Below are 15,273 nucleotides of genomic sequence, written 5' to 3'. Positions count from 1 at the left end.
AAGGCCAGGCCTAATGCAGATGCTGATGTTTGAAAGTCAAACATTTAAACACACTTCTCAGTGTGTTTAAGTTTCTCTAGGTCAGTTCTCTCACCTCAGCAAAAGGTAAATATTTGATGACAACAATGATGGCGATAGTTATTATAGAACTAACGTTTATATAGACTTCTTGGTGTCCAGCACTAAGTAAACGATGCTTTCAGCATCTTTAACCTCCACGGTGGTCCTCCAGCCACATCTGTGTATCTATGTGTGTGTGTGTAGATGTGTATATATAAATAATACTGTGTATACATGTATATAGACACTCATGGATGTATTACAGGCAAATATATTCTATTATAGTACCCATATTGTAGGTGAGGAAATTAAGGCACATAGCAGTTGAGTAATGTGCCCAAGATCACACAATTCTGGGGAACCAGTGTTTGAAATTAGGAAATCTGGTTCCCTAGCCCATCCAAGAAATCTTAGTGAGATTTATTTAGTAGGAAACAAAATAAAAACTAGAGAGAACTCCCGGAAGAATCAGATTACTAGTTTGTGGGTATAGAACCAAGGTAGTGGGTGAAGTTGGAGAAGGAAGGCTGCATGACAGTCAGTCTGTTGGCACCGTGTAGTTGTTAATGCACATGCATAGAGCACCTTGGTGGAAGGAAGGAAGAAAGGAAGGAAAGAAGGAAGGAAGAAAGGAAGGAAGGAAGGAAGGAAGGAAGGAAGGAAGGAAGGAAGGGGAAGGAAAGAAGGAAGGAGGGAAGGAAGGAAGGAGTCTGCTTCGGATCCTGTGTCTCCCTCTCTCTCTGCCCCTCCCCTGTACTCTCTCTCTCTCTCAAAAATAAAATAAACATAAAAAATTTTTAAAAATAAGATGCATTTTATTTTGAAATATTTAAGCATGAAAATGTATGCAGGATATACTAAAAGTACCAATTTATATTAAAAAAATTATATTACTATACGTGAGTATAGGCTAATCTAGAGCTAATAATTCAATAGTTAAAGTAAAAACAGAAATACCAAAACACCAAACAAAAAGCAACCGAGTTAAAAGAAAAGAAAATAATGTCTTATACTTAGAAGAAAGATATTCTATTTTCTTTTGCTGATTTAATATAGGAATTTATTAAGGAGTAATGGATTTCCACCCTAAAGGATTTTTATAATAAATTTTAATTTACTAGAGATGAAGATCTGTTTATTTTTTTGAAGATCTGTTTCTATAGATGCAAAATATATATGCTCGCATTCCTTTTATCAAAATTCTTTCTTTGTTTTGTGATCCTTATTATAAGTGTGGAGTTACTCAGACTTGCTTTTTTCCCTCAATGCTAACCAGAGAGATTCTAACAGCTCCTCACTGCTGCCGAGGAGAAAGATCTCAGCAAGGTAAAGCAGTAAGGAAAAGTCTTTCTTTTCAGTTAGAGAAAAACAGATACTATTTTGCTGCATAAAGTTGTCTTTGCAGATAAAATTTTTAAAATTTAATAATCACAGATTATTTCTGTCTAGTGAAAGGGTCTGCAATCTAATGGTTGTTTTATTTGTTGCCCTGGCCATGATATTTATATTGACATTCTGCATTCTAGAAGGTTCTAAAAAGCCTGGCGTGCTTCTCTGTTAAGCCAACAGTGATCTTTGGCACCTCCCAGTTCCCTACACGAAAGAGATAAAAAGCAGAATCCCCAATCCCACTAGATTTCTTATTTAAACGAGGAGTTTATAAGGGTCTATGTCTCATTGTATGAATAGCTCTCTAGCTTACAAAATAGGAGTAGGAATACAACACACTACAATACAATACAATAATATAAGTAGTAATATTTCTCTAACATACCAGTTCTTTTGAGATCAATTAGAATATACACGTGAGTAAAATTGCAATGCAAATGTGCACTGTCAGCCTAATCACAAGGAGATTATGCTCAGAAGAGAAGGTGAGGAAGCCTGCCGAAAGGTTAGAGGTCAAGCTCCCCTTTACAAGTCCCAATTCTCCTGGGCTGTCAGAATTTGCTCTGTGGACACCCTCCCCACATCGCTCTGGAAAAGCATGGAAACACCGCAGTGAGACTATCGCCTACTGTTTTCAACTCAGTCCTACCAGGAAATGTGTGCACTGTTCCCTGAAAGTTAAACCTCTTTTCAACAAGGCTCCTGTGAGCACCCTTGGGCCAAAATAGGCTGGCTTGCTGTGAGCCATTGCTGCTAACAGGCAGCCTGGCTTACTGAGCCCAGCTCCAAGGATGTTGCCTTGGGGTGGCCCTCCCCACGGCCAATCGATTCTGTCCCCCAGGAAGCTGTAAAGTAAGGCAGAATCCACCCCTGCCTCCTATTTGAAACAACTTTGTGGTAGGCAAAAATGTCATGTCCTTCCTCCTTCCCAAATGGGCTTGGGGTGGTGGTGGTGAGTTCAGACCTGCTAGTTATTCAGAACAACCCAGAGGAGCAGACAGATTCATCAATCAGATGTGGTGGGCACACTGCCTGGGGCCCAGGTGACTGCTAAAGGCCCCTAAAAATGTCTTAATTTCTTTAAAATTAGAACAAAAAGATGACCTCAGTCTAGTCTACATTCCATTTGTCTTTATACCAACGCAGTCATAAAATATAATTAAGTATAAGGGTCTCTGAAAGCAAAAATGCTCAGGGACCCAGGGATGTCAAGAAGTGGCTCAAGCTGGGGCTTGAAACAGAGGAGGTGATGTGTGACTGCTGTGTGATACGCTTTTAGGAAGCAACAGAATATCTACACACAGCCATAAACTCCCACCATAGCGTTTATTTGGAAATACAAACACTTGAGGGGAGGCTGAGTGGCTCAGTTGGTTAAGCATCTGACTTGATTTCAGGGCAGGTCATGATCTCACGATTTGTGAGTTTGAGCCCTACATCGGGTTCCATGCTAACAGTGCAGAGCCTGCTTGGGATTCTCTTTCTGCTCCTCTCTCTGCAACGAGCCCCAATGGCTCTCTCAAAATAAATAAATAAACTTGAAAAATAAACATTTGATGACACCTGACCTGGAAAAATTCAGTTATCATGTGAGTTATTGTGGAACCAACCTTCAGATACCCAAATGGTACAATGAGTTTTTCCTCTTTGTAAAGCAGATGTGCAGGCAGGTACCCCAGGGTGAAGAAGGAAGAGACGGGCTGGGGCTCATTCCTAATACAGAGTTCTAGGCATATTAAAAGGGTACATTTTGCCTGTCTGTCACCCTGGAAGCTATAAATTTATAAGTTTTTCCCATTAGGAATTTTATACTAAAACCTACAGAGTAAGTGATTACCACAGCTGACACCCCCGTTTCCTGGCTATGGTCCTAATGCACCTGCACTGTACAATTAGGCTTGCAAGAATGTTCTCTTCCCAGTAGTCCAGAGGTAGCTTTGGACATACTGTCTCCACCCCCCTGCCCCCCAAAAGGCTAGTAGTCACATGGGTTTGGAGTCAGATTGCTACATGCCCAGATCTTGGCTTCACCATGTTCTAGGTGGGTAATGCTAGAAAATGATCCTTTCTGTGTCTCATTTTATGAGCCAATGATGAGGGTTGTGGGAGAATAATGCTGGGAGGTTCTTGTGAGCACTCAATGAACTGTCAGTTATATGAAAGCATCCTATTCTCTGCTTTATTACATTTTGGTTGTTCCACAAACATTAGCTCCCCCGCCCCCCGCATTTTCCCAAGGACTTACCTGCCAGGGGCGTGGGTGTGGATGGCAGGGCCGCAGGCTCCGTTGTGTCTGTGGTTGCAAATAATCCATCACCTGTCAGCAGGGATGAACAGAAGCATTCCCAGTAATTGGGACATCCCCTAATTTCAACTTCAGAAAGACTAAGTTTCAGGGGTGCTTAGGTGGCTCAGTCAGTTGCGCACCCGACTCCTGATTTCGGCTTAGGTCACCATCTCACGGTTTCATGCGTTCGAGCCCCTCATCGGGCTGCTCTGTGCACTGACCCTGTACAGCCTGCTTGGGATTCTCCTTCTTTCCCTCTCTCTCTCTGCCCCTCACCCAGTTGCACTCTCTATGTCTCCCTCTCAAAATAAATAAATACGCTTTAAAAAAAAATGAGAAAGAAAGAAAGACAAAGATTTGAACACCAAGCCAGCTTGAAGGTCACGGTCAGATAGAAATGTCGGCTCCTGACTCTGCTCTTACGCAGGCCAGGAGTCCTCTCCTGGCTGTGGTCAGCGGGCCCGGGAAGGGGCCAGTCCAGTGCCCCGCACACAGTGCCCTCCCCCCTATTCCCTGCAGAACAAATAACAACCCACCTGCTAGAATGGCCATCATGGGAAGTGTCGCAGGCTGTGTGGTGGGCACGGCTGCTGTCAGCACTTCACCTGTGTCTGTAAAGCAAAGAGAGGCCTTGTTCACCGCTAGATGCAACCTCCCCACACGGGGAGGGGGAACTTCAGACAGGCCCCAACAGAAGCCTAGGCGCAAGTCTGTCCTGCTATGGTCTGGGTCTGCTCTCTGACTGCCTTTCCTGGCACACCCACCCAACGTGGGTATCAGACCCCACTGTGGGGTAAAAGGCTCACGGGTGGATGGTATGCCCTCGCCTGGCACACTCCGGTTCTCTAAGTGCCCACAGAACCAGTGGTAGATCATTTCCCTCATTCCCTTTGAGGAGCAGCCCAGATGTGACCTGTCACGGAGACATGCAGTCAATTACACAGCTGTTTTCCATTTCGATGTTTGGTGGCTTTATCTTGGCTCTGAGTAGCCAAAGCCGTGTGAGGCTTCCATAGGGCATGAAGACAGCCCTGTTTTCATCTTATTAACTCGTAAAATGGCAATAAAGTATTGTTTTGCTTCCTTTTTAAAAAATTATTTATTTACTTAAAAAAAGTGGGCTCTACCCCCAGCACAGGGCCTGAACTCACAACGTTGAGGGCAAGAGTCTCATGCTCTAATGACTGAGCCAGCCAGGTGCTCCTGTTCTGCCTCCTTTTTAAAATAGCTTTATCAAGGCATCATTGCTGCTCAGAGAGCTGCATGTATTTAATGTGTACAGCTTATTGGGTTCAAACATACACAAACACTTGCAATATTATCACCACAGTCACGGTAATAGACATATCCAACAACTCCCAGAATTTCTTTGTATTTTCCCCTCCTTTTTTATTTTTTTGTTGTTGTTGTGAACACTTAGCATGGTATGCATCCTCTTAGCAAATTAAAAAAAAAATTTTAATGTTTATTTTTGAGAGACAGAGCAAGAGAGACAGAGCATGAGTGGGGGAGGGGCAGAGATAGAGAGGGAGACAGACTCTGAAACAGACTCCAGGCTCTGAGCTGTCAGCACAAAGCCCCACGTGGGACTCGCACTCGCGAACGGTGAGATCATGACCTGAGCAGAAGTCGGACGCTTAACCCACTGAGCCACCCAGGCACCGCTCAAATTTAACTACTTACACTATATTGTATGGTGGATCTCCAGCATTTATTCATCAAGCATAACTGAAACTTCCTATCATTGAACTCCCTCCCCTGGACCCCTGACAACCACCACTCTATTCTCTGCTTCTGTGAGCTTGACTATTTGAAATGCCTCATATAGGTGAAATCATGCAATATTTATCCTTCTGTGATTGGCTTATTTTGCTCAGCATTATGTCCTCCAGATTCAGCTATATTGCTGCCAATGGCAGAATTTCCTTCTTTTTTTTTTTTTAAGGCTGAATGATATTCACTTTATATAGGTACCACATGGTCTTTATCTGTTCACCTGTTGATGGACGTGTGGGTTTTTTCCATATCTTAGCTATTGGGAATGTTGCTGCAATGAACATGGCCACGCAGATGTCTCTGAGAGCCTGATTTCAATTCATTCAGGTATATTACTCAGGAGTAGGATGGCTGGATCATATGCCAGTTTTAGTTTTAATTTTTAAGAATCTTTGAAATGTTTTCTATAGCAGCTGAACCATTTTACATGTCTATGGACAGTGTGCAAGGTGCCAATTTCTCTACAACCTCGCCATACTTATTATTTCTCTTTTTAAAAATAGTGACCAACCTAACAGGCACGAGGTGATATCTCATTGTAGTTTTGATTTGCATTTCCCCTAATAATTAATGATGTTGAGCATCTTTTCATATACCTGTTGGACATTTTTATCTTCTTTTTGGAGAAACGTCAGTTCAAGTCTTTTGCCCATTTTTTAATGTGGTTATTTGATTTTTTTGCTATTAAATTTTGGGAGTTCTACATAGATTTTGGAAATTAACCCCTTAGCAGATATATTATTTGCAGATACTTTCTCCCATTTCATAGGTTGCCTTTTAATTCTGTTGATTGTTATTTCTGCTGTGCAGAAGCTTTTCAGATTGATACAGTCCCGTTTACCTATTTTTGGTTTTGTTGCCTGTCTCAGGTGTCATATCCAAGAATTTATTGCCAACCAGTGTGAAGAAGACTTTCCCTTATGTTTTCTCCTAGGAATTTTATAATTTCAGGTGTTATGTTTAAGTCTTTAATCTACGATGAGTTAATTTTTGTGTATGGTATAACACAGGGGTCCAATTTCTTTTTTTGCACATGGATATTCATTTTCCCCAATATTATTTGTTGAAGAGACCATCATTTCTCCATTGTGTATTCTTGGTACCCTTGTCAAAGATTAGTTCACTATATATACGTGGGTTTATTTCTGGGTTCTCTATTCTGTTCCATTGGTCTATAGGCCTATCTTTATGCCAGTACCATAATGTAGGTTTTTAATACATTTTGGAATCAGGGAGTTTAATGCCTCTAGCTTTGTTCTTTCTCAAGATCGCTTTGGCTATTCTGGGTCTTTTGTAGTTTCATATGAATTTTAGGATTGTTTTCTCTACTTCTGTAAAAATTACCCTTAGCATTTTGATGGAAAGAGCTTTGAATCTGTAGATCTCTTTGGATAGGATGGCCATTGTAACAATATCTTGTCTTCCAATCCATGGACACGGGATATCTTTACATTTTTTGTATTTCATTTAATTTACATCATCAATTATAGTTTTCAGTTACAGATCTTTTACCTCTTTAGCTAAGTTTATGCCCAAGTAATTTTATTTTTGTTGATGATACTGTAAATGGGATTATCTTAATTCTCTTTTTAGATGGTTTATTGTTAAAGAAACACAATTGATTTCTGTATGTTGATTCTGTATCTTGTAACTTTACTAAATTCATTTTTTAGTTTTAACATTTTTTTTTCTCTCTGGAGTGCTTAGGGTTTTCTATATGTAAGATCAGGTCATCTGGAAACAGGTAATTTAACTTTTTCCTTTCCAACTTGAATTTCTATTATTTCTTTTCCTTACCTAGTTGCTCTGACTAGGAATTCTAGTACTATATTGAATAGAAGTGGCAAGAGAACATCCCTGTCTTTTATTCTGATCTTTAAGGAAAAGCTTTCAAATTTTCACCATTGTGTTAGCTGAGGTCTTGTTATATATGGCCTTTATTATGTTGAGGTACGTTCCTTCTACATCTAGGTTGTTAAGTATTTTCATCATGAAATGGTGTTAAATTTTGTCATATGCACTTTCTGCATCTATTGAGATGATTATGTGATTTATTTTTAAAAATTATTTATTTAATTATTTTTAAAAATTGTAATCCTTGTATAATTAACATACAGTGATACATTAGTTTCAAGTGTACAACATAGTAATTCAACAATTCCATACATTACTCAGTGCTCATCATGATAAGCGAACTCTTAATCCCCTTCACCCATTTCACCCATTTTAAAAACTCTTTAATTGTATTAATGTGGTATATCACATTCATTGATTTGTATATGTTGAACTACCCTTACAACCCAGGGAAAAATCCCACTTGATCGCAATGTATGATCCTTTTAATGTGCTGTTGTATTGTTTCTTTTAAAAAAGATCTCAAACATCTTTTTAAAAAGATGCTCAAGCAGAGCAAAATATTAGGATTTGATAAAACTTAGTATTGGATATTCAGGGGTTCATGATACTATTTTTACATTTGTCAGTGAGTTTGAGACTTCTCATAATGTTATTTTATATATGTAAATGATTGGCTAGCCACTTAATTATTTTGATCAGTTTAAATAATTTGGGACTAGACTATCTAGAAATCAGTTAAACCATCAAAGTGGTTATTTAAAGAGAGTTGTAATAGAAAAAGAAAAAAAATCACATAATTGATTTAATTTTTTAGTTGGCCACGTGGTTCATTGTACAAGGTACAATGTACAATCAGTCTTAGTATGTCAAATACACACCAGAAGTTTTACTCCCAATGGCAAAGCAACTGAGACTCAGTTCCAATGAAGGTGAAGAAGGGGATCTTGTGATGTGTGGCCAATGCCAGTGGGAATTTCAGTAGCAACTATTTTATTGTGACACCCATGTTATCATGTATTTAAGGAAACAGGCTTTGTTGTTCTCCTATCAAATACCTACAGAGGGAGAAATGATTCATTTTTATACGCTGTGTCCTCTTCTAACCACTTATTTGTTTTTGTATTTTTCAGATTCCTGAAATTAAAAGGATGCTACATACTGATCATACAAATATCTGCTAATACGTGAATCTATCAGCAGTTTTTAAAATACATCTTGATCACCATAAATTTTATTTGGTAGAAATTAACTCAATCTCAACTTACTTTATTTTAATTGACTGAGCCTCTGAACCCTTTAGAGACAACTAAATATTCTCAACATCCAGGTTTTGTTTAGGCAAGCTCAAGAATTATTTAAGAGGTCTAAGTGGTGAAACGAGAAACCTGATTCCCCTTCTGCTCTGTGCCCCTCTGTATGATGTGATATGATGTAGAATGGCTGTTGCTGGTGTCACTCTACCCTGGAGTGACTCAACCATGTAGGACCACTGGGCTGCACAAGCCCAGAAATTGCCATCCATATACCACATGTGGTGACCTGCATGGTGATAGAATCCACGGTGCATTCTAGGAGGGTGGTGCTCCCTGGAGTTGTTCCATGCAAAGACCCTACTAACTTGGTTTAGGAAAGGAACATTCTTTTTTTTTTTTTTTTAATGTTTTTAATTTATTTTCCGAGAGAGAGATTGACAGAGTGTGAGAAGGGGAGGAGCAGAGAGAGAGAGGAAGACACAGAATCTGAAGCAGGCTCCAGGCTCTGAGCTGTCAGCACAGAGCCCGACGTGGGGCTCGAACCCACATACCATGAGATCATGACCTGAGCCGAAGTCGGACGTTCAACCGACTGAGCCACCCAAGCACCCCAGGAAAGGGACATTCTAAGGAGGAAAATCTTCAAAGCAAAAGAACCATGCAAAGAATGGACCAACCTGACAGTGTGTATGCTCGGGTGGCAGTTTCAGGCTCTGTGGTTGGAGTGGGGCCTGGTGAACCATCAGCACCTGATGGCCAGAAGAAATCCACATGCTAAGGCCTATGGTGCCATTTATAATATGAGTCATTAAAATAATCATTGAGAAATGTCTGAAAGGAGACAAAGAAGTGATGTGGGGTTAAAAAAAATGATACAGCCCCTTACCTCTGCAGACGACACCAGCATCCTCCAGATGCCCGCAGTTGTGTCTGGCCTCACCCCTGTGCACGCACTGCCCCAGATGGCTCTCGCTGCCCACACACTGCACATCATCAAGCATGATCTTCCCGGAGCCTGCCCCGAAGTGGGCCCCTGAGGGTGCCGCCATGGCCTGGCCACACTGCAGCTGGCGGCACACGACTGTGGCCTCGGCCAGGTCCCAGAGGTCATCACACACGGTCCCCCATGTGCCTTGGATGAGAACCTCCACTCGGCCTGAGCACCTCCCTGTGCCATTTACCAGCCTCACGGCCACGATGTCTCCTGGGGAGATACGAGGAAGACAGAGACTGGAGATCTAACTCTCTAAGAGATTTCTTATATTGGGGTATACTGTTAGGTAATAACAGTTCAAGTTTTCAGAAATGCTGTCTCTTGACATAATCTTCATCATCTACAGTAAAAGAACAGCCTTTTTAGATTACTTTATTTTAATTGTTTTTTTTCTATTTATTCTTACTGAGAGGACTTGTCTTCTGCAATATGGCCCAATAGATCTGGAAGTAAATATCCCCAGGGAATATTTAAAGGAATTGTTTGTTTATTACCTGGTGATGTTCATATAGGAGATATGGCTTGTGGAGATGATAGTTCTTTTTTAAAATTTTTTTAAAGTTTATTTATTTATTTTGAGAGACAGAAAGAGAGAGAACAAGTGAGCATTGGGAGGGTAAGAGAGAGAGGGAAAGAGAGAATTCTAAGCAGGCTCTGCGCTGTCAGCACAGGGCCTGATGTGGGACTCTATCTCATGAACCATGAGATCATGACCTGAGCCATAATCAAGAGTTGGACACTTAACCAGCTGAGCCACCCAGGCGCCCCTGGAAATGTTAGGTCTGTAATTAAAGGCGAAGAGGCATTAGCATATATGCTAACGAGAAGGCCTAGACATAGCTGAGGAGATAAATTTTGCTCAAATGAGCAGTGCAGGGAAAATGGAAATCAATAGGTGACATTTTGTCTTTCATATATTTTATTGTAGCGATTCTCTGTGGTAGAGAGCCTAATAGTATTCTCAACATTTAACCGTTCCATATCATTTTCTCAAATCATCTTGGGATGAGCAGTTAATTCTTGTTCACACCTTCCTTCTCTAGCACTCCCGAGGTAACTTCAATCATGTCATCAAGAAAAACACAGTGAAAACAACCACAGTGATCCTTGTAGTTGGGCAGGTCTGGGTGAGCCTTTACCACATATGGTTGTGTGACTCTAGTGTTGTCACACAGTGCCTTCTGTTGATCTGTCTTTTCTGAGCTCTGTTTATGCATTTATGAAATGTTGGAAATCGTGCCTTCCTTTATGGTTATTATGGAGCAACAATATTGTGAAAGCCCTTAATTCTGTGCATGGCACAGAACAGATGCTCAGGAAACATGAAGCAAGTCACAGAGAGGCATTACCTGCTGGTATGAGTGTAGAGTGAAGGATAGAAGGGCCTGTTGTGGGGATGGTAGCTGACAGTCCATCACCTATAAATGATACAAACAGGGACATCATTTGTGACCAAGAACCTCCTAAATGTAGGAAAGGAAGATGTTTACAATGAGAACATCCCGAAAAGTCAGACTCAAATATGACATTGAGTCTTCCATTGGTTTCCTCCACAAAGTTTTAGGCAGAGAAACCCTCACTTCACCCTGTCTTTAAACTTAGTTATCCAGTCTTTAAGATGAGGTTTTGGAATATTCCCCATGGTCTGTACACTCTAGTTCTCTGAATGCCCATGAGTCCATTTCTGGGTCTCTCTGTTTCCATCTCTCTTCTTTCTCTTTTAGAAAACAATCAACTGTGTGCAATCATGGCAACATGGCATTTGTGTCGATGATTGGACTTTTTAGGCTTGTCCTAGGTGTTTGGCCAATTTATCTAGACTATGTGTTACCTAAGCAATGTGAGATTTTCAGCAACTCTTGTTCCTCATTTTGCCTTATAAAACATCAATTCAAGTGATCTCACTGCCATATATCATCATGGGGTCAGTTGGGGAAAATCAGTGTTTAGAATGTCAAATAGCAATTAATGCAGCAAACTGGATATTTAGTGCAGAGAATGGGTTTGTGGTTTCATTTTTTTAGTTGGAAACATGGTGCTGGTGGAGCTGGCCTTAACCTTCAGTAATAACCCACAGGTGCCGTAGCTGCTGCCAGAGGAGATGGAGACCCAGCACAGGTCGGATGCAAGAACAGCACTCACACTGGGTGCCTCAGCACTGGGAGTTCTGCAGCTTTCTCCATCCTTGTAGGCACCAATTTGAGTAAGCTTGGCCCACTGCCAGCATCTGATAGATGGTCAGATGCTCTGGGCATCATGTGCTTTTTATAATACTTTTAACCTGTTGGGTTCTTTTAAACTTGATTAGAGTCTGGAACCAGTGGAATACAATTTGGATTTCCCAGGAATAACAACTGAGAGACAGAAAAGGAACACTTTGAGAGTGCCAGGTGATGGATAAGCGTCTCGTTTTGTAAAATGTCATGCCCTCTTTTATTCTTATCTACAACCCTTGCACAGAAGGGGTGGCTCTGCCATCTCTAAGTGCCTCTACCGGAGTATAGATTGAGGAAGCATCTTCTAGAGGGTAAATAGAACCAAAAGCAAAAGCAGCAAGCACAGATGACCCACCTGTGAGTGTGTACATTGAGGAAGCAGCTTCAGAACCTGAGGTGGGGTTGGGGGCTGGTGGGCCATTAGCACCTGAAGATGGAAAGGCATGGGCATGGCTTATTATAATAATGCTTGCAATATGGAGTTTATTCAATACATTGCTTAATGACTTGATTTCGACACAGGTTGACAATGCCTGAGGGTGCATAAAAGCAGTGACATCCTGGGAGGTGACAGCTCCTCCCCTGAGCACGCGACGCTGGCTGGCATCCTCCATGGGCCCGCAGTCGTGCCCGGACTCACGCCTGTGCACGCACTGCCCCAGGTGGCTCTCGCCGCCCACACACTGCACATCGTCCAGCACGATCTTCCCGGAGCCTGCCCCAAAGTGCTCCCCGCCCCTCCATGGGTGTCGCCACGGCCTGGCCACACTGCAGCTGGCGGCACACGACTGTGGCCTCGGCCAGATCCCAGAGGTCATCACACACGGTCCCCCACGTGCCTTGGATGAGAACCTCCGCTCTGCCTGAGCACCTCCCTGTGCCATTCACCAGCCTCACGGCCATCCAGGCTCCTGGGGATGCACAAGCAGCAGAAACACTGGGGGACCGGCCCCCCCATATCTGGAGGGTTTCCTTCATCCTTTTGAATCCCTAGGTCATCATGTCCCCAGTTTACAAACATGTAAGATCACACAGTCCACATGTACCCGCACAGTTAAGAATAGTCAGAATAATCTTCAGATTCAAATCCCTTCAACGAGTCTTTACTAAATCTCCCCTTGCAGAGGATGAAACTCTTTTTCAAGAAATTTTCAGAATTCCCAGGTTCTTTTAGTCACTTTATCCATGTTATTCCTCTGCCATGGATAGCCTAGAAATGGGAAATGTCAATATATCTAATGAAATAGGAAGGATCCATACGCAGATCGTATCTAAATGGACTTCTGTTGTCCAGACTACATTAGTCTCACAGCAACTTGGTCCCTTTGTCCCCCATAATCTTTCTTTCTGGCTTTACTATGTAAAGGAAACTGAGTCAGGAACTGACATATGTTGTTTGTGAGTGAAATGCCAGAGCCTCTGAGAGCCACTAACTTAAACGTTTCTCTCTTAATCTTTGCAACCCCATGTGGCGCGGCATGGGTTTCCATTTTACAGATGAAGAAATTGAGGTGAACCAAAAGGTGAAAAAAGGTGAAGAAAATGGCATTTATGCCATAATATGTAAGTGCGCTGGCTCCCGCATTCACTCCAGCTTGGAGAAATGCCTCTCTCCCTGCTTTCCATCAGCCTTAATTTCCCAGGAACTGTTTCCCATACCTGCAGGTAGAGGAGTCAAGGCCGCAGAGGCTGTGGTCAGTGAGGGCTCTGAGAAGCCATCAGCTAGGAGGAACACAAAGCTAGGTCACCGTCAGTCAGTAGAGCAGAAAGAAGGAAGCGGACACACTGCCTGAAGGATTCATTCTGAGACCCTTCCGGAGCTTTGTGTTTTCTTTTGATTCATCTAAATAAGTCACCATCAAATAAGATGGTTTAGTTTTTTTAGTCGTCTGTTAGATATTCGTGGTAAACTTATCCTTGAATCCTTGGCTCGGTAGAAATAAGTCTTTAAGAAACAGAACATAAACTTAAGAACATCATACTTAAGGAGACCTAAAGGCAATAAAATAAGCCTCTGCAAATTAATGATGCTGTGTGCCACCATGAATAACAAATACTTATTCAATGCAAAGAAACTGACTTAAAAGCCTTAAAACTCAGGGTGCCTGGGTGGTTCAGTCAGTTAAGCGTCCGACTCTTGATTGAGGTTCGGGTCATGATCTCACAGTTCGTGAGTTCGAGCCTCACATTGGGCTCTGCGCTGACAACACAGAGCCTGCTTGGGATGCTCTTTCTCCCTCTCTCTCTCTGCCCCTCCTCTACTCTCTCTCTCTCTCAAAATAAATAAATAAACTTTTAAAAATTTTAAAAATAAATAGAAGTCTTAAACTCAGTCAGAAGCTAGAATCTGTGTACAAGTAACTATAATATGAGGTGCATTATAAGGGATGTCAAAAGAAAAAAAATACAAATATGCAGGATATGACTTCTTGTGGAGACCAGGGGACCCTACCTTGAGAAATGGGCAGAAGAGATGTGGGGAGAGCTCGTTTTAGGCAGCATGGGTATTGGAGGACAGCGACCTTCAATTCAGACATTCAGAGACATGAGGAACTAGGCATTTTAATTTTTAAAAAATATTTTGTTTTTAAGTAATCTCTGCACACAACGTGGGGCTTGAACCCACAACCCTGAGATCAAGAGTTGCATGTCCACCAACTGAGCCAGCCAGGCACCCTGCATTTTATTTTGATTAGAATACTGTGGTAGCATATGTATTACTCCCAGATACTCAGATTTTACATTTTCCTTACTGATATTATGCAGAGAACCTCCTAAGAGATGATACATAAGGGAAAGGGGATTTGGGTGGAGTATATTTTATGAGCATTGCCTGCTGTGACTTCTAGTGGGGATTTAAAAAACCTTTTTTAATGTTTATTTATTTTTGAGAGACACAGAAAGTGTGCATGAGTGGAGGAGGGGCAGAAAGGGGGAGAGATGCGGGGGGAGGGGCAGAGAGAAAGAGAGAGAGAGAAGCGGGGCTCGAACTCACCAACTTAGATCATGACCTGAGCCAAACTCAAGACACTTAACCTACTGAGCCACCCAGGCGCCCTCTAGTGGGGATTTTATAGAGTTAATTGTATATTAAAGACTTGTAGACGTCCTGTAGCAAAGGCACCTGTTTAATTTGTTTAATGCAATGTTTCCTAAATTCATTGGGCCATAGAACCTGTGTGTGTGTGTGTGTGTGTGTGTGTGTGTGTATACGCGCTCGCGCGCGTGCGCGTCACGTGTGTTAGCGCTCGCAATTCATCTTAATATGCTGTTGATCTGTAGTTCTGGGAGCATATTCTCAGAAACATCTTTACTTAGCTACCTCAAGGATGCTGCTAGGGACTGGAGACTCCTAGCAATGTTTGTTACTAAATTTACATTTTTTTCCAATTTCTAGAAATAACTTGTAAACTTGAATAAATTAGAAGATATAAAGCTTCA

The 15,273-nt window shown here is 41.8% G+C and overlaps 1 protein-coding gene across 1 annotated transcript in view; it reads right to left on the bottom strand.

Annotated features, from left to right (window-relative positions):
- LOC125933170 (deleted in malignant brain tumors 1 protein-like) overlaps positions 1-15,273 on the bottom strand; it is a 183,441-nt gene that overhangs the window by 68,207 nt on the left and 99,961 nt on the right. The window contains 2 exon segments of the mRNA XM_049646026.1: positions 9,509-9,826; positions 12,473-12,606. Of these exon segments, the coding sequence (XP_049501983.1) occupies positions 9,509-9,826; positions 12,473-12,606 (452 nt within the window).

This window comes from Panthera uncia, chromosome D2, assembly GCF_023721935.1.
Source record: "Panthera uncia isolate 11264 chromosome D2, Puncia_PCG_1.0, whole genome shotgun sequence".
Taxonomy (NCBI): Eukaryota; Metazoa; Chordata; class Mammalia; order Carnivora; family Felidae; genus Panthera; species Panthera uncia.
Note: the sequence above shows the minus strand (reverse complement) of the source record. Positions and strands in the feature narration are given on the sequence as shown.